At 48.1% G+C, this 20107-nt stretch overlaps 1 protein-coding gene across 2 annotated transcripts in view; it reads right to left on the minus strand.

Moving 5' to 3' along the window:
- The window catches only part of LOC144720948 (electroneutral sodium bicarbonate exchanger 1-like), a 76143-nt gene that overhangs the window by 17883 nt on the left and 38153 nt on the right, over window positions 1–20107 (minus strand). The window contains exons 7-15 of one of the 2 annotated variants that reach the window (XM_078598142.1): window positions 17388–17813; window positions 14761–14861; window positions 12076–12233; window positions 10765–10852; window positions 9362–9508; window positions 8198–8298; window positions 6365–6539; window positions 4453–4586; window positions 1812–2057 (exon numbers count right to left, since the gene is read on the minus strand). In XM_078598142.1, the coding sequence (XP_078454268.1) occupies window positions 1812–2057; window positions 4453–4586; window positions 6365–6539; window positions 8198–8298; window positions 9362–9508; window positions 10765–10852; window positions 12076–12233; window positions 14761–14861; window positions 17388–17813 (1576 nt within the window). The remainder of the gene's footprint in view (window positions 1–1811; window positions 2058–4452; window positions 4587–6364; window positions 6540–8197; window positions 8299–9361; window positions 9509–10764; window positions 10853–12075; window positions 12234–14760; window positions 14862–17387; window positions 17814–20107) is intronic. The other variant, XM_078598141.1, reaches the window with a different exon arrangement.

Here is a 20107-nt window from a genome sequence, read left to right on the forward strand (position 1 = left end):
TAAAAATAATTCACAAGTGGCAAAAGGTGGCAGGGCTACGTGACGACTGGGAAATGAAAAGTCTGCCGACGTATAACTGTACGGGTGACCTTTCCCTTGATCTTCTTGGGATGGCAAATTACACACCCCACTACCAGTGGCAAAGCAACAGCAACCCCCCACCGCCTGCCCACCCCACCCCTACCGCCCCCCCCCCCCCCTACTGATTAGCGTGCCTGCCAATCACGCCGGCATTACAAGATTACATCCACAATTAAAACTCTCTCTGCCTGGGCGTTGGTGAAGTGGCGCTTGTAGACGCGTTCACGTAGGCACGAGCTTATGCACGCGCAGAGTGATTTCCGCGTAGCGCACCACTTCTGTCCGCGGGAGGCATTTGCGGCCGCGATCGTAGGGGATTGTATTTCAGCCGGCGCACTCAGGGGCTTAACCGGGGCAGACGGCTGTGTGCGCGCGTACGTGCGGGCACGCGTGCCCGTGTGGGCGTCTGTGTGAGGGATAACCTGTGTGGTGTGTGTATGCCTGTGTCTGACTGTGGGGGAGCTGTGGCACAGTGGTTAGTGCATTGAGTTATGAACCCTGGGTTAGATTCCCATTCACGACCAACGCATCAGTGTCGATGTCTGAAATCGCCCTGGGCCTCCCCCCAGGTCTACTCAACCTTAAATGAGTACCGAGTTCAGTGAATACACATCAGCAATGAGGAGATGATGGCGACCAGGCGTGCTGCTGGCCACACTACCCGCGTGTGCAATAGTATGGCCTTCAAAAGTGCTCAATAACAGAACTTGCACCAACAGCCTAAAAGGTCTAAGACAGTGCACATTTGTCTTTGTTTCTGACTACATGCCACAAGCCTGGCCAGGATTGCTAGGTGCACCCGCAGTGCATTAAGGTGAACGCTGCGATGGCCTTTGGCTCCATATTTGCATGCATATGTTTGTTGCTCAATTCACGACTATAAGCAGAGTACAACCGAGTATAATTTGAAAACAACTCACAATTGTAAGAGGCAATTATGAACTTCAGAGGGCTCTCAGAGGATGAGCCAGCAACTCCACTTGACCTCCAAGTCTGGCATTTCCGCCATGCTCGGCAATGTTTCAGGGTCAATTATAATGAACCAATGCTTTGTGTGTGTGTGTGAGCGCGTGTTTGAATCCATGGTGTGCGTGTCTGCATGTGTTTAATTGTGTATGGGGAGCATTGGCACAGTGGTTAGCGCAAAGCATGATAAATCCGGCGACTGAAGTTGGATTCCTGGGCATGGATAAAATTAGTAGCAAGTTGTATCTAAGGTCGACTTCACCTTAAATGAGTACTGTACTTGAAGCAGTGTGTAAAATCATAATTGGGGAGACAACGGCAGCTGGGTTTGGTGGTGGCCACACCAACTCCTCAAGCGCCGAGCCAGCCTTAAGAAGAGGTGGTCACTAACTACACTTGTTTGAAGAGCTTGTCGAAGGGTATTCACAGGATCTTTGTCCGTATAAATGTGTCAATGTGGAATAGTGAGAGGCCCAGCGGTTCCCCTACTGCCCACTACCACTGGGACCTTGACTTGTACATGAACAGCAAGTTCTAAACGAAACTTCCTGGGCTTCCCTTGTGTAAAAATCAGCCTTAAATAGATTGCCTGGCGCAGTGCGTGGACATCAGATGGTTAAACCAGCCACTGCGCGCACCGTGCTAGCCTTAATAGGTGCTCGCCAATAGAACTCATTTCCCCGCCTCCCGTCTCCCCAACCACAGTCTGCAGGGCTAACCAGCAGACTTCTGTCTCGATGCTCGCGTGCGTGCGGGCGGCTTACGAGTATTGGGTGAGCAGCTCGGGGTCGGCGTGCATGTTGACCTCGTACGTCTCGCCCAGGTGCACGAGCTTCTCCAGCGCCTCGTAGATGAAGATGATGCAGATGAGGGAGGCGAAGGCCTCCTCGGTGAAGCGTGTGATGTAGCAGACGAGCGAGCTGGCGTCCGTGGCCACGAGCAGGAGGCAGAAGAACGCCGTCCACAGGCCGATGCACGCTCGCAACGACAGGTACGAGAGATAGTAGTCCCTGCGGAGGGCGGCGGGGGCAGGAGTGAGATGGTTTATGAAAAATATACCCACAGGGCAGGTCTGCTCCTTGGAAAACCTCGTGATCAAAATTATACATCATCCTCATGATACAAACGGGGTGTCACTTTGAAGGTGCAGCAAAAGCTCTCGAAGCCGAAACTCGAGAAACTCAGAATGCGAGGTAAGCTGGAAGGCTACCCAATAAATACCGAAAGACATTTTTTAAAAATATAATGTCAAGCCAGGACTGGAGAGGGATGGAGACAGAAAGTTATTGAAAAATGTTTTTCAACCCGGCAATACTTGGGCACAGAGAACCCGATGCCAATGATTAAATGAAAATAATTAAAAGTTGCAAATAACACTGTCACTTACTGCACGCATTATGCATACCGTCGAGTTATTTATCCAGAGGTGTGTGTATCTACATTACGCATTTATCTGCCCTTTTAACACAACATGAGTTCATCTGAGTATCATGTGTTATTCATTTAGCAAAAATAATTAATGTGCATTGCATAACAACAGTTTTTCTGCTGTGCAAAGTCATACGTGCAAACCGCTACCATTTCCGTTCAGACACACAGGCTTGTGCAGCGCGTTTTTTCCCATCACTAAATTCCCAATTAGGCTTAGTGTGTGCAGACTGCCACACGATCTGGCGTGAAATGCCTTTAATCCATAAAGAAAAAAAAACCCATCGACAGGAAATCCCGCAATGAATGACCATGGCAGTTTCACCAACTGCTGCCGTCATGTCGCAATCCTGAACCGAACGATTCAGCGGCGGGAGGCTACGGAGTGGGCTCTTTTACCACGAGCAGAATTTAGACCCGCACCGACGCTGTGCCGCACCACCATCCCCTCCCTCCCCCCCACCTCCCCCTTCCCCTCTAATTCCTCGCTCACCCACCCTCCCATCCCCACCCATCCCCATTCCTCGAACACGCGGGCTAGCGTGTGCGCGAGCCCGTCGGCCAATCCAGCTGGCGGTGGGGGGAAGCCAAGAGGAGGCGTTGACTGTAACTCGTTGCCATGTTTGGTCGGCGGCTCGATGAACGGTTTCACTGGGGTTGTGATCGCCGGGTGCAACACAGACACGAGTGATCTGCGCTGTACCGCGTGCGTGCTCGCTCAGCCAGAAACCCCGTACCCTCGCGAGCCAAATAAGTTCCTCGCTCACCGCGAGCGCTGCACGTCCTTGTCGCGTCAGGCACGAGCACCCCAAGGGTACACGGGGATCGTGCACGCCGCAGCATTCAGCGCTCCCGTCGGGCCACGCCGCACGCACAGTGGCGGCGGTGGTTCATGGCTGTGAGTCAGCGGCTTGGATCGAGTTAGGGTTGGTGGATCACATAGTGAGGGAGCCATTAAACTGCACAGTAATGTGGTGCCCAGAAGAGGCAGTTAAAACACGTCTCTAGCAGGTTGTCTAAGGGGTTTGATGCCACGTTTCCACCAACACTGGGATACGAGCCAAAGTGGTTCGTGAACCGTGCAAGTGGGCTCATGCCGTGTCATGTGGCCCCATCGCTGTAAATGGGCCACGTGGCTCCCTTCATTAAGGGAGCTGCACACCTTCACCAAGGCCACCGTTGGGACCAGTTGCGATGTCGTCACGGGGGTTAAGAGTGAGAAACATGAGGTCAAGGGCATCTGTCACTTAGGTCAACTTCAGGGCTGTGTTTTTGTTTAAATATAGGTGCCGTCCAGAAAGGAGATGAGGCAGGGGGCAGGGAACAGGGGTCAGATAACAGGGGATATAAGAGCAGGAGGAACTGAGCCCATAGAGATGTACGGCTCTCAATAATGACGACGACTTCGATCGTGCCGTAACATAGCACGCTATTATAAGGGCGCTGAACAATAACCAAAGACATTACACATGAGTCATTGGTCCAGTTCAATGAGAAGTAGATGTAGTGCTGGCTATTGCAAAGGTCAGTAGTTTTGCGTGAGTGTTTAAAACACTGGAGTGATGTCGGACATTCGTGCTTCCCCCCACGTGGATAAACTAAAGCAAAAAAATGGCCACTTCAAGTGAAAACAGCTTTCGATACTCAGGGGTTCTCATGTGGTGAATAAATAAATGATTACACATTGAAAAAACAAAGAATAACGTAAAGAATGAGAATTGTCATTGTGTCTTATATAATTTTGCGTCGAACTAGAGGGTTTTTGCCTACAACATCTGGCAGTTCACCTGAATTGATTCGGGCAGGCCAGACTCTGCTGTTTGAGATACTGTTTTGCCAGGTTATGCGCTCACAGAAGGCTGTGGGGCTGATGGGTGTGTAGAACAAATACGTTTAAGTTTTACGTGGAGAAACAGATGCATGAAGTACTGCCTGCTTATGTGCTTTGTCAACGTGGAGTCGGGGGGCAGCACTCACTTGCAGAACTTATAGAGGATCTTCTCAAAGACGAGCACAGGCCCCGTGCTGCCCAGGATGGTGAGCGGCTGCCCCGCGAACAGTGAGTACGCGATGCCCGTCATGGAAGCCCCGAACAGCGACTCGATGGCGCTCTGCGGGGAAAGCACGCGTCACCGGCTCACCGAGATGCACGCGCCTTCTGAGTCGTAGGACCCACGCCGGAAAAGTTTGCACACAAACACGTGCCTCTCCCGATCTCACGCCGTGGTTTTTAAATGCTTCCAGGTGCAAAGCGTTTATGCGTTAGCTCTTTCATTCTGTTTGTCTGTCCGTCTGTCTGTAAGGAGTCCACGATAACCTCTCTTAAAGAATATCCACATTTGATGAAAAGTATAAAGTGCTTTAAAAAAATCTCCTCTCTGAATAGTATAGCACATGTTGCATTTGCAGTCTGTAGTACACTCCACTGAACCACTCTGCTTTTACTCGGTTGTCTTGAAGCAGAAAAACGTGCTTCCGGACACAAACATAGCCTTGCGTGTGTGCTAATGTTCTTCTGTGAACTCTACACAGTCACACGGCTGTAAGCGAGCTCAAAGGCATCATTAACAATTTCAATTACCGGATTTAATTTTGCAACCTACATCCACCCATTGCACCTGGTCATGGAAAAGTTCAATTATTCATTAATTTGACAGCCGCTCGTGCCTTCCTGCCGGATGAACAAGCTCGCAAGGCAAGGCAAGACGTTTATGCGAGTGCTTTTTTTCACTTTGTGACTTCTCTCCGTTCTGTGCAAGCCACAAGCCACAGCACAACTGTGGCCATACAATCTAAACTACGGAATGTATAAATTTTGATTTAAAGCTTTCGTGTCTGCAGGGATTCATCTTCTTGGTTCTTTCGGTAAAGTCACGTAGAAGGGAAGTAATAAAATAATAAAAGTAAAACATAATAAAATTATTCTCACGACGTTTCGGCCACAACGCAAGCAGCCGTCCTCAGGTGAAAACCAGGTCCGTCGAGGCGACAGAGTCTGAATGTCGTGAGAATAATTTTATTATGTTTTATTTTTATTATTTTATTACTTCCCTTCTACGGAACGTATCGTAAATAAACCACTGCAGTCTGCGCTCCTTCAACCGACGAGGAATAGCAAAACTACCCGGACGCTCTCCTGAAGCCCTCTCGTGGCCAGCAAGACCTTGACGTTGGTAATTTAGCTCCCGAAATGCATTTGCTGCCGTACGCTCGAATAAAATGGATAAGCAAACGTCTTGAAACTGCAGTGGCAAAACCAAGTGTCGCGCGAGACACCAAAACAATGCAACGATAAGGATGATAATATGTATGTGCTGCTGACGGTCACAAACGAGAACTGCCTGCTGCAATATTTTTACTAAAATATATATATGCTGCCCCCACTCATTTCAACACTTGCCAGCAACACTCGTAAGTATGCAGAATATAGCTCATGCTAATTTACAACTTGCTTTATTTCAGATAATGAAAAAAGAGGATAGATTCTCACATCATCAATTTTTTTAGCAAATGCTCACCAATGGCTCCTTTACCAACAATGGGGCAAAATCGCCCAGGCAATGCCATGCGATGCATTTGGCCATTTCATCAAAATGGGAATCGTATTTACCTACACTGCTAAACTTTTCAATTTTCTCCCGTCATGTCTTATCCCAAATTACTTATAATTTAATTCAAGAAACCCATTAACTCTTGTCTAATTACAACCTCAAAGATGACATTTTATTGCTGATCACTTTGCGTTTTGGACCTTTTTTCAGCAGCCGAGATAGATAAATCAACAACAAAAAAACCCTGGAAAGCAGATGAAGACTGCAAATCGCACAACTGCACTTGCTGCTGAATCCACAACTTGTCGGGAGTGCACTGCGAGCATCGAGCCACTCACGATGCGTCCCTCGGTGGCCTCCCCGAGCAGCCCCCCGAAGGTGATGACTGGAGACATGCAGGCGCAGTACAGGAAGAGGAAGGAGGCGATGCACTGCAGGTTCAGGGAATCGCGATAGTCGCTCCAGTAGAACGGAATTTTCCGCTTGATGTCGCGCACCAGACCCCCGAATATCCTGTCGCATGCACGCACACACACGCATGCATTCACACGACGGATATATGAACGAATGGAAATTTAACCCCCACTGACTGAGCCATCACTCGGGACCGCATTTTGTTGCTCTGTACGTACAACAACAGGGGATGGTGGAGTGGTGGCATAGTGGTTTGCGCACTGCGCTCAGAGGACAGCAAACAGAATTTGATCTACGGCCACGGATAACACCGGTGAAGAGTGAAATCCGAACCGGTCCTGGACACCCCCTTCCTTCTGCCTTCATGAACCAGCACCGACCATCACGGTGAAATATGGTCAAACCAACAGTTGAGTAGAGAGGCCTTCATTAAATAGTGGATTTGCAGGATTCATGAGACCATCCCATTCCCATTAACAGGGCTTTTCATTGGCTGAGGCTAAGGATTTCCAGTCCCCCAACGATGGATAAAATATCCATTCCCAGAACTGTCCACTGTGCTGTGGGAACAACATGGTCCACAAACACAAACAGGAAAAACGTCTTGCCGGCCAACTGAACGGCTAAAGTCTAGAATAACCTTAAGTTTTTTTTGTGTTACATTGTTCCACAGAACTTGATTTATGGAGCAAACACACAATGCAGAAAATATGTGAACTCTGCGCTGCAAGGATTTAGCAAATAAATGTGCTGTTCAACTCTGCTTCAGTTTTCACTTCACTGTAAGGTAAACTATGGGTCCGAATGGTGTGTGACCATACGTATAATCCGAGGCATGAATCGGTGAAGAAAAAAAAGGGAACACAAATAAGCTCTGAAGGTAAAAGACGAGTGCACGTCTGCACACACAAGGCACACGCGCGAGCGGACACATCCTCGCGCTACTAGGCCGCTGCTTTATGACGAGGCTGTGACGGTGCACGCCGCAACACGGGGCAGAGTCATTAGCGGTGACCCCGGTGACCCGACGGTGGTCGGCCTCTCGCGCTGCGTCAGCTCTGGGCGCAAACGCGGCGCGGAGCGTCGAGGGTCAACGGACGCTCGTCTCTCGCGCTCCGCGAGGGGCGATGTTTGAAATCGAGAGAAGAGCAAGCCGTACCACCTCCCGCTCCAACGTTACACTGCATCTCATGTGAAATGTTGAGTTCTACGCTCAACCCTTATAATGCTGACGTGGAAGCAGTCTCGCTACACGTAAAATTTATTTAAAGATTCCACTGTTTTGTTTAATATTCTGACCTTTCATGGCATAATGAAGATTTGTTATTGCTTCATAACCCAGGTCTCCCTTATAAAATCTGAATCTCTTGAGCTCTCAGCTGCTTCTAATTACATTTTAAGAATTAATGGATTGTGCGTGTTGGTGGCAATGGAGGTGTTGCAGGATGAAAAGGCTGCTTGTGTTGCGTCCTGATTTACAGGGGCATGTGGTGGCATGTGGAGTGCACAGGCGCGTGCGGGGATGTAGAGGGGTACACAGCGGCATGCAGGAGCAAGCAAGGGTATATGTGGGAGTGTGCAGGGGTGTGTAAACGTGTATCAGACTGTGCTGTGCTGTGTGAGGGTGTGTCAGGCTGCGAGGGTGTGTGTGAGGGTGTGTGTGGGGGTGTGTGTGAGGGTGTGTGTGTGTGTGTGTGAGGGTGTATGTGTGTGTGTGAGAATGTGCAGGGTGCGTGGGGGGGATGCTGGCGGCCGACCTGCCAGTCCTCTGCAGCTCGGGTCCCGCGCCGTGGCTCTCGTGCTCTGGCTCCAACGCCTGTGACGCGCCGTTGACGAGGCTCGGCAGCTTGCGCTTCTCCTGCCGAGGGGCAGCGCGGGGGGCAGCAGGTGTGTGTGCAAGGAAAGAAAAAACAGGAGGTAAAAAAAAACAGATGGACGTCAAAAGCATGCTTCTGAACTCAACATAATGGTGCCTGCAACTGCATCAACCTGCAAATGCAGGCAAAAGAACTGAAACAATTTAAAGAGAGGTTTAGAATAGATCTAAATTAGCATATGGGATAAAATAAAAAGCAGTAATGGATATCAGCAATGTATTTCTGTAAAAAAAAGACAACGTACTGCAGATGTTACCACTAAGATTATTATATTTCACTGCACTTTCCAAAACTGAAAAACTGCACTCTCTCTCACCAACTCCCCGCAAGTATGAATCATTTAGCATGGGTTGTAGCACCTCGTGCAAGAGCCCAACCACAAACTACTGTGGCGTGTCAGTACCACCACAGAGTCAGTACCACACACATCTGGAGTCAGTTAAAACATGACTGCTTTGAGAGGTGGAAAGAATGGCTCAGGGGTCAGATTGCTGATTTGGCACCAGAGAGTCCTGGGATCAAATCTCGACCACTGCCTGTGATTGCACCAGGTCTGCAAGTGCAGTGTCTTGATGGTGGTCTCAGAACAAACTTTAACCAATCACATTAATTTTGCTTCCGAGAGTTAAAATGTCGGATTGGTTGTCGTGTGACAAGCATTAATCTCATAACGCAGGCTGAGCGAGAAGTTGCTGCCCCCTACTCTGTGGACCAGAGAGGTCACCTGAAGGGATCCGAGACAGCTCTGGGATGTTCACTTTTGTGGGGCATCCTCTAACGCGAAGAAATGCACTGCTGTGTGCGAATGGATAATTCGTCTGGTGACATGACGCCGACAGCACAACCGGGAAAATATTAGGGGGTGGGGGCAATGACAAAAAATATCTAAGAAAAAAAACTTCTTTGCATTGTTGGTAGTATAAAATGCTGTGCAAGCAGGATCGGTGCCATCGGTCAGACATTAACTTTCCACTCTATCATTTCATACTCGCAGACATTGTCTTTTCAATGCAACAGCCATCATCGGCAGGAGAGGGTCCTCACCTGAGAGGGGACATTCTTTGGGGGCTCTATCCGGATGGAGGGGTCCCACTCCCCGGGGGGGAGCACTGTCACCTGGTCCAGGAACTCGTCGATGCCCGACAGGAGGTCCTTCCTGTCCTTGGCCTTGTACGCGACGTCACTGAATATCTGCGATGTCAGGAGGAGGAGGAGAAGAAGCAGCAGCTGCTACAAACTGACAAAACAATGCACGGCACCTCGGAGCAACAGATTCCTCCTCTGGGGAAATCCCGGGCATTTACGACTCGTCCCCGAGCCAGGTGCCCGTGGTCGTGAAAAAATATTTCATAGTACACCAAGTTATAACGGCCACATGCTTTAATCACCCAGGTCTACCCTGAATGAGACATTTAGTCTCAGTGGGCTCACATCTGGTTGTAGCTACTACTGCTACTGCTGCTGCTACCTCACCTAAACCTGCACACTTGATACCGCTTGCACTCTGCGCATAACCAAATCAACGAAGATGCGCCCGATCTCGCCAGATCTCAGAAGCTAAGCAGGGCTGAGTCTGGACGGCGTTTTGATGAGTTACCATTTTGCTCAAACGGGTTGTCACTGTGCTTGGGGGTTACGTGGTCAGCTGTAGACGGTAGTGCGGCAACATCCATTGCTGTACCGCAATGCTAAACTCCTGCATCTCTGCTATACTGCCTGCTTTCATAATCCTGCACTGACCGGCATGGTGCAGTATGGTCAAACAACCCTCACAACCAACCCGACATTGGGAAGGCCCTCATCCAGCAGTGAATTAACAAGAGGGCTGCACATGCTGCCTACCGACAGAGTGCTCCCATTGCAGAATAGCCCTCTCCCAACGTTACGCTCATTAGCATGAACCCACGGGTCGAGTAGGCACACTGCTGTAGCCTTTAAAAGCCGATGACCTACTTTGGGTGGTCCTTTGAGCCGTCACTTAACAAGCAATTATCCCATATCACTGCCCTGCAATTCTCGGCCCTAAGTTGTAGTTTATCGCACGCCAAGCGCCAGCGCTAATTCTCAAATGGCAGCGTGCGGTCACATTACGTGCTTTTGCGCAATGGTCACTCTGTTACCAGTGCACGATGGCACGTCACGGAGGAAACGAGGGTCAACAGAGGAATGGCCATGCAAGTACGCAAGTGTAAGAACGCACACCCCAGCGCACGCACGTTACAACCTCCCGATGAGGTTTCCTGCGTATGCCAATTTGGTTACTTTGCTGCACCGAACGCCATGTAAATCCAGGATTAAATTACATAATTCTAATCCGTCCAGAGACTTATTTGCCTTAAAACCGCTCATTTATAAGCCACAAAGAATGTTTATTCCTGCTCATCACCCTTCCAGGAACACAACCTCCCTCCTGAGTGGAACGGGCTCAGGGTCGGTGTCAGGCTGACCTCGTCTGACATGAGGGTGGCGATGGATCGGCCGATCTCGTGGTACTGGGTAGCCTTGCCCGCCGGTCCCAGCAGAATGAAGAGGAACCTGCACGAGAACCAGAGGCCACATTTTCAAACAAGTTCAGAACAGCTGGGCTTCCGACCAAACATTATCCAAAATGTGTTTTTGCAGCCCTCTTACTAATAACATCCGGTTATTCAGAAACATTTTGTAAACAAGCAAAGCTGCTGATGAGGTCAAAACTGGTCCATATTTTGCTCGCTTAAACAAATGTTTCTGGATACTATTGCTCTGTAAAGGCCATAGGCTGAGGGACAAACAAATATTTGAACGTATTTTAGGCGACACAGGACAAAGTTCTTATTCTATTTACATTGACACCAGGGTTTCTGTGGCATCGGACACAGTCGCAGAGATGTTTAAAGCCTTCGCAATCCCCAGAGTGGCCATTACGAGTCGAGTGCCTGGCCAGCATCCTGCTGAGCTTCTGTCAGTGCCCAATTAGCAAGCGGCTGGACGTGCAAAAAGTTCAGAAAGAGGGGGCAAGTGAGAAAGGAGACCCAACCAGTAGGAGGGGCCCAAATATAGTCAATATAGTCGCCCCTGGCCCATGGCCGAGGATGATGATCTCCACGTGCACACAATCCAACCGGTGCCAATGTTGAAACTGCGTTTGACCGAGCTGTGGAAACAGATGTTCCATTTCTTCCAAAAAAGGCGCCCCATCAGTCATTGGGGTTGAATGGACATGTATCACACATTCATACCAACATCAACGCAGGACAATGTCACATATCTGACTCACTGGGAACGGTGGTGTTATCGGTGGATATGTTAAATGGCTGAACATGTTAACATCTCAAGAATATGACGGTTGTACTCAGCAGGCATAGAATAAAATATATTGTGCAAGAAAAAAAAAGTGCCAACTGCTTTAAACGTGAGGAAATGCTTAAGAAGTCAGCGAATGAATACGGGAATAACAATAACCGTACTGTGTGTGAAAAGGTGTGATTCAAGAACATCGATATAAAATGACCGATACAGCATGCACAAATATACTGCACCGAGGTGTGGGCAGTTCGTGGGTCAGGCCAGAATGTGTGCGCCGTTGTGCTGTAATTTGGAGGCCACGTCTATCGTGCGGCAGCAGTGGGTGAGGCGTGGTGGCATCCACAGCTTTGGCCACGATGACACGCCTGATCTTGGCTTAATTTACGACCTGCTCTCGCATTTGATTGTACTTTGTTCAAAGTGGAACCCTCGGCGGATATATATTTTTCCCCCGCTTTGTTGAAATCGCGCACCGCGTGGGGATGGGGACCTCCGCAAGCCCGGAGAGCAGCACGGCCGGAGAGAGGCGCACGAACGCGATGACCGGGCGCTCCAGGAAGTCCACCTCCCCCACCAGAACGTTCGACGCTTCCGCTCCTTGCGGGATTTTCCGCAGGAAGTTCAGGTCCACCTGAATCAGCACGGAGCGAAACTCGGCCACTCGCCAGCGTACGCGAAACAAAACCCCGCTCGTTTATCCCTACAATAAACAGCTGCCAACGGGTATCACATTGGCTCGAGCACAGCAGGGCACTGGAATGGTAGGGATTAGTTGTGATTGCAAGGAGCTTCGAGTTGCAAAGGTGTTTAAGCAAGCACCCTATAAATGCAAATCCTGATGTCCAGGGCTCAACTTCTCACTGAATATTTTTCGGGTCACTGGTAAAACTGTAGATGGCATGTAACTGCTAGTTGTCAGAGCCATAGCGAGGGGTATACTGGATGTCATGCGCCGGGTGAGGACATTGTTCTGGGTCACCGAACTCGGACTTAAACCAGAATGAAATTAAACAAAGTACATGTGTCTAGCTTCATGAATGTTAGTCCAGGAAACAGTAATTACATATTGATATTTTGAATGACAACATGGACACTGATAAAGGAAATGGAACAAAGCTGAAAGAGAAGTGCATGCAAGTAGCAGGCGCATGCTCAGAATGAGAGACAAAAAGGGGAACATGTGGATCAGAGAATGTATGCAAGTTAAGAAAAGTCACTTCAGAAAAACAAATGGGCTTGGACAGAACACGTGGGAAGAAGGAATGATGGAAGGTGGTCAAGACTAACAATATAGCAGCAGCCAAAGAAGGGAAATGTGCCCAAGAGGACATGCACCATGGAGAGATGAAATCAGTTCATTTGGCAGGTGCTAGATGGCTTGCTGCATCAAGAGCAGTGAATTGATTATGGCTGATGATGAAATAGAACTAAACCCTTTTTATAAGTGCACAAATGATGCGCACACACGCGTAAAAATGTGCCCAAAAATAAATATTCCTTGCTCAGCCTTATAAATGCGGTGGCTGTTGGAAAGCACCTATTAAAGCTGGCACAACAAAGGCGGAGGTGGTATGGCCAGAACTATAACCCCTTGCTTATTACTGCCCAATACAGATGCTTTACATAAGACACCAGGTACTCATTCAAGTTTGAGAATATCTTGAAGCACGAGGTATGTCCATAAACTGTATAAAGCAACAACCGTAGTGGTGAGGTCACCACGGCGCTTGTGCCAGGCGAGGTGCAATTTGAGGCCACGTCAAGTTTTGAAGGCTCGCTGGCAGATCACGGGACAGATTCATGTGTTATGGGTTAACTTACTGATAAGACTGGCAGATAGACGCATGCCACATACATGTAAACATATATACACACGGAAATATGTTCATGTCATTGAAGTGACATTCAACAACATGTACTTGGGCGCTTTTCCGTGTGGAGTTTGCATGTTCTACCCCTGTTCTGCATGGGTTTTCTCCTGTTTCTCCGGTTTCCTCCCAACAACTAAACAAACATCATACAATGTAACTGGTATCAGCCAAACGTTCCGATTGAGATGTTTTTATTTATCTACAGGTCAATGAATTTGGGATTGCACATGGCAACATCACAACATCGCCCCCCTTACTGTGAAAACTTGGAAGGACCTGCCTGAAAAAGTCTTCAGAGTGGTAGTAATAATAATAATAATCGCCATATATCAAACATGAACCCTTCCCCAGCATTTGACAATGCCACTTACGACAATGCCAGGCCATCCTTGGTCTGGGGAGATACAGCCACAATGCCATGTGGCTGAGGGCTGCTGCTGGTATAGATGCAGCAATCAGCAGCACAGCAGTAAAAGAAGAACAAGGCACGCAGAAGACAGAGGAGGCATTAGAGGCATTAGGAGATTCACACAGCAGGAGGGACAGACAGGTCACGCACAAGGATGTTAGTGCGGTAACTAGCAGGGGTTTGACCGTTAATGCTGTGGTTGCTAAAAAGGCATACCGCGATACTTTGAAAACAAACACATGGGATGCCTCATGCTGCTTCAAATATGCACAGGCGGCTGTGCGCTGTAGAAAACTGTGTAACCAAGGCGGTTACGCCTTCTTAACTGTTAATTGCAAGGTCTTCGGAGCTCTTATCCGCGCGCTCGATTATAACGAGCGACGCAGGATTAAAGGCAGAAACCAATATGACACCTTTGTAAAAAAATAATGTGTTTGAAAATAAAGAGATTATTTTATGTTGTATTAAAAAAACACGAACATGATCACAACTACACTATTATTTACAACTAAGCCTATAACACATCTGACTGCACATTTTTACTGCGTTTATTTAACGGGTGGACCCCTACCAAGATTTTCTAAATAAATTCAACCGTTAAACTCTTCCATGACATTTATTTAAATAGCTGCAGGATTTGCATGGCTGGCTGGCTAGCGATCTTTCGAAAGTTAATGTCGTACATTTAAAACTCACGAAGCCAAAACACTAAGGAGACAGCCTTTGTGGCTTACCCCAAATTCTGGCTTCATCGAGTCCCGGCTTCGACAGGTTTTACTGCTCGCTGTGCAGTGGGCCAATTTACACGACGTTTGGGATTTTGAAGGAGATGGTCACAGGGCATTGCAAACATGGAAGGAGGAGGCTCGGAGTCGAACCTTGCTGAAGTCCACAGTGCTGGACTCCCCAGCACGGCCCTCGCACACCTTGTCTTCATCTGCCAGGTTCCCGGGAGCCGAATGTGGCGAGGTCAAGAAGCCTGGCCCACGTCCCCACACGAGCACACACGAGCACCACTTTGATGGACATGGTCATTATGTAACGCCCTCCCATCGATGCGAAGCATCTTGATTATTCAGGGATGAGACGGGAACCTTTTCCTTACCGAGGGGCCAAACAGGAGTTTAAAATACCTTTTGGTGGGCAACCATACATTAACCACACTCTCCAATAATTTCTCTCAATTCAAGAGGTTCTTGTTTTTTGCAGTGACAGACATGACTAGAGCGGGTAAAAACGTATAAATAGGGTTGATAGATCGAAAGTTTTCCCCTCAAGTGCCGTGCTCGCAGCGACAGATAAATATCATTTGCGGGCTGTCTGAATTATTAGGCCTTACGTGGCCGTGGGGGGCTGCATGAAATGAAGGGGGGGTCCGTAACCAGTCCACGGGTAGTAGGTTCGCCACCCTTGGATATATCCAGACAGAGCATGCAAAGTCTTAAACAGTCCGAAAATTGTTATCCATTGGCACACCATGCACAACGTGTGCGCACTCTCACGCGGAACGCATTCATGCCTGTCGGGTTCAAATTAACCATTCCTCTCGAGCGTACCATGGGCCGTTACGGTTAGTATTCACACCGCCAGGATCACAAAAACACAATAATGAAGGCAATCTACTCGTGTTAATTGGCAGCCATTACACGTTCATCACGTTTTCACGCAGTTGCTGAGTAATGACCAGCAAGTGCGTTTCAAGTGTTGTATATTTAGCCACCCGTCAACTGCAACGCATCGTAGAAGACTACAAAACATATTCCAGTTGCGCTACCGGCACAATGGCACAAGACAAACGATAAATGTAGACATTTCTCAGAGGAGCGCAAACCCCATGTGTCAGAGAAAGGCTTCCATGTGACTGTTTGCCACACGACAGTGAAACCAATATTTCAAATTCTTCGAGTTGGAATTTTAGCATTTTTTGTTATTAATGACCAGGCTCAGAACCATAAACTCGCTACACTTGAAAGTCCAGTTTAATTATGGGCGGCTGAAAGCCAGATGTCGAACCCTGCTCAGCGCTCTGCTCTCCGCAAAGCAAAATTACCAATTGTGCGCATTATACGCACACGCACTACACGGACAAGTCTACGTTCAGCTGGGAGTTAAATGGACTTCGTGAACGCGTGAAAATAATCGCCGTCTCATTCGCAGAACCATTTAAACCGCAGATTAAAGTGTCAAATGACAAGTTTTGTATTAAATACGAGGTCATTGAAGAGGTCATTTAATTGCTCCGTTAGGGCTGAAGACAACAGTAATAAGCCATTAAACCAGGTTCCACAATCTTCGTGGTAACTGCTCAAACACACGTGGGGGAGTATAAATGGGAGCCCATCAGCAGGTACGCGGGGTTAAATTAGGCGAGACGTAAACGAATTAGTTCAAGGAGAGCGAGGACGTAATGGGCAGCCAAACGAAGGTCGGGCTCTCGACCTGACGAGCACAAGATCCTCGCTCTGTTGACATAAGTGTTTAACATCTAGGACGACACGCACGCGAATTACATTTTACTGCGACCACACGGCAGGGCGCAAAGGCCAGCGATACGCCCGGCACGGCCACATTGTGTTGGGTGGAGGGGGGGGGGGTTTGAAACTGGCACATGCTTCCATAAGCTGAGATTGCTACAAATATTTGCTCTCATGTCACCTTGAGGCAAGTTCACGTGTCAATATAGCCTCAGGGCAGAGTTTTACAATATTGAACTGGAATTTGCTCTGCGTTCAAGGCTTCAACAGTCTTACGTTGAAGATTGATAGGCACCCATGACGTCAAAGGTGTTCCTGGGTGTTTCACCCGTTCACACGCTACCACGACTTGTCCTCTGTGACCGCGCTCACCGCTGATGAGGAGCAAGGGCACGAGTCAAAGTTCTGCTCGTCTGGGGACTGCCACAGGGTGACAGCATGGACCTCGAATATAACGCTTCGGAGAGTCATAGAGGAACCACTTGACACACAAAGTGAGTAACCGGAGCATCTTCAGATTCAATTCTTCAGTTAAGTAATACCTGATGCGAAAAGGGACTTGCATTTAACTTCCTCGTATTTAAAGTCTGTAACGAGAGATAATGATGGGGATTCTAGACAAGCCTAACTCGTCGGTTTTTTGTTCAGTCAATATTTTAATCTTGATCAAAAATATTTGGCTCTGCTCTTTGTACAAACAACACACACATGGTGGAGTTGAAAACGATTACTAAATAAGAAACCCATCGAAAGTCTTAATTTTTTACGTGGCCGTTAATAACCATGTATGCATGTTGAACTTCTTTCGCACCGTACATAGCAAACCGTGCCAACCAGGCCACGCTTCAAAGAATGGGGGCTTTTGACCAGTGGTTAAAATTAAAGCATCACTCAAGCCTCGTCTATTCCTTGGACTGTAGCAGCTACACCCATGCAAGTAGTAAATAATGCTCATGCATTTCTGTTAACGCAAGCAAAGCATTCGTTTTTTATTATTAATTTACCTCTGCGACACACTTAAATGCACTTACTATTGGCCCCGGCAGCCAGGCGGCTCGGCTCCATGCAGGCTCTATAGGGATTGGCCAGGCACTGGCCTCCACAGCTGCAACAACCCTGGTGGAGCGCGGCACGTGCCGGCAACTCCTCTAGCACCACGGGGAGCACCACCGTTGAGCTACGGCGCAGCTCGTCCCAACTTTCGTCGTCGCCGCCGCTACCGTCACCACAATCGGCTCCGGCCGTCGAGCTACGGCGGTCTCCGGCAGGGGCTTCCCGCCCGCGGGAAGGTGCCGCGCCGCCTTTGCCCGCGGCCAGGCTACGGGGCTGCTCGGTTGCGTACTCGGTGGGGGCGGTGCCATCGGTAGGGAGGGGGCTGGTGGGGATCGAGGCACGCTTCTGGAGCAGGTTCGCACGCGAGCAAGTCAGGGAGGCCCGGTGGGCGCCGAGCCAATGGCCTTGAAGGTGGCGCGGGTGTGGGCCAGGGATGGTGGAGAAGGGGTGAGCAAGGTGCGGACAAGCGAAGTAGCCGGGTAGGGAGCCGGGGGAAAGGACGGAGGAATAATGGGTGGAAGGGGAAAGGTAGGGGCCACATGGGAGAGGAAAACAAGGGGTTGGACAACGGAAGAGGAGAATAAGGTTTAGGAAGGTGATTGTACAGGCACTGTCACGTTACATCGACGCAAATAAAATGGAGGTTTATTTTTTTCAAGTAAGGTCACCGCAGGGCTTTGTTGGTGAAACATTAACAAACCGTATAGACATTATTTAGCTGTAAATATCGAAAGATATTTCCGTGGCAGCTGCGGCCCATAATGCGCTGGGGCTTTCACCACAAAGATGAAAATTACATAATTGCATGACCGTTAACTTGCACTGTTGAATTGCACCGAGGACGCTTTAATCTGGAACATACATTTCTGGCACTGGTATTTATAAAGCACTTAATCCAGGCCATGCGAGTAGGGATTTAAAAATGCTACAAAAAAGGAGCAGTGGATAACTCATTACCTCTAAGCCTCAAGGGAACTTCATCTTCTCACTCGGAGAGAGAAAACATTCACCTAAGTTCTATTAAAATCTGTTACGAATTACGTTATTTTAATGAAGTGCAATGTGGGATGTTCTCGACCCTTCATTTCCTCTGTGAAGGTCATTATGAGTGACCCCGTGCCACTTGCGTGGTATCAGCCGATATATCTGGGGTCAATTATAACAGCAATGACAACAACAATGGGGTGGATGGGTGGGTGGCTCAGAGGTCAGAGCACTGAACTGGCACCACTGGAATCCTGGGTTTGGAATGTAGGCAGCTGTCCGTGATTTAACCAGGTTCAACATTTTGTCCAATTACCAAAATATATGCACTTTATACATTGTATTCATTATTATATTATATTATTATTGGTCTCAGATCGGTAACCAATGACTGCACAAAAAAAACCCGCAAGCCATTCAATTTGGGTCTGCACTCAATTTGGCTTCAATTCCAGGTCTGAGAATTAAATATTGCATAACTATTTTACATACAAAAGTTGGTTGTAGAAATGCTGCTTTCTACGATGTGGATCATAGTTCATTTGAAGGGATTCCAGTGGTAGCTCTGTGATGTCGACGTATGTCAGCCACTATCTGTGAGACTTCGGAAAGGATATTTGAATATACAATGGACACCTGTGAATAAGAGCTCATCGGATTCCTCCAGTCTAAATACAGATTATGATGCCGATATTTTATCTCAAGACATGACGATAGCACAATTGGGATAAAAAAAACAACAACAACATTGTCAACTGAATTTACAATCGCATTGTGATTGCAATCCATTACGGATGACACATTTACATTTGGAATCGACCCCAGGTCTGCTCAGCTACAACCGATAGTGTTGTCTAACAGAGGAGAGTAAGATGAAGTATCAGTCAAACAGAATGCTAAACTCCTCCAAGGAATTTCAACACCAGTGTTTTTGGAAAATAAGAATATTCCCTTGGACATAAAACAAGGCACCTTTCTTGCAACACAGATGAGTGGAGATCTCATGAGTAAGATCTTTACAGTGCCAAGGGAATCCACACTGCCAGGCCATTACATATATTTGCGTGTACTCGAGCGGGGGAGTGAGGAGTGGTGGCACAGTGGTTAGCTCACTGCACTATAAACTCAACGACCTAAATTATATTCATGGTCACAGCTAACACCAGTGGTGAATGATATTGAACTGGTCCTGGGCCTCTTATCTAACATACCTTACGAACCCATACTTAGCAGAATGGTGAAGTATGGTCTGGTATGTATAGAAAAAAAATAACCCCATGACTGACAAGGCATGGGCAGTTCTTCATCCAACAGCGGACCAACAAAGTTTTGCAAGTTGTTTTAAATAAGATTCCTTCTGACGGACTCTAGGTGCAACAACAGCCTCATCGTTTTTGAAGGGTTGTGTTATGACACTTGCACCAATTAAGCCTGTCTCCGTGGTGATAAATCACTAGCACAGGGTCACGCGCCCTGCTGTTCTCACTGGCCGTGTTTACAACACAATTACTCCACTGAATTCTCTAGGATCAATTTTCCTTCCCTCGCAAAGGTCATCAATAACACCATCCTGGGTTCACTGTCCATTTCCAATCGCATCTTGCTCAATACGCACAGCCCCAGTGTGAACCAATCATTCTGCCAAACCGCAGTGCAAGCAAAAACACATTTCACTTATGACCTTCGCAATTGGAATTTAAGGACAACAGGCACG

The sequence above is a fragment of the Lampetra planeri genome, chromosome 10 (genome assembly GCF_965212315.1).
Source record: "Lampetra planeri chromosome 10, kcLamPlan1.2.h2, whole genome shotgun sequence".
In the NCBI taxonomy this organism is placed as follows: domain Eukaryota; kingdom Metazoa; phylum Chordata; class Hyperoartia; order Petromyzontiformes; family Petromyzontidae; genus Lampetra; species Lampetra planeri.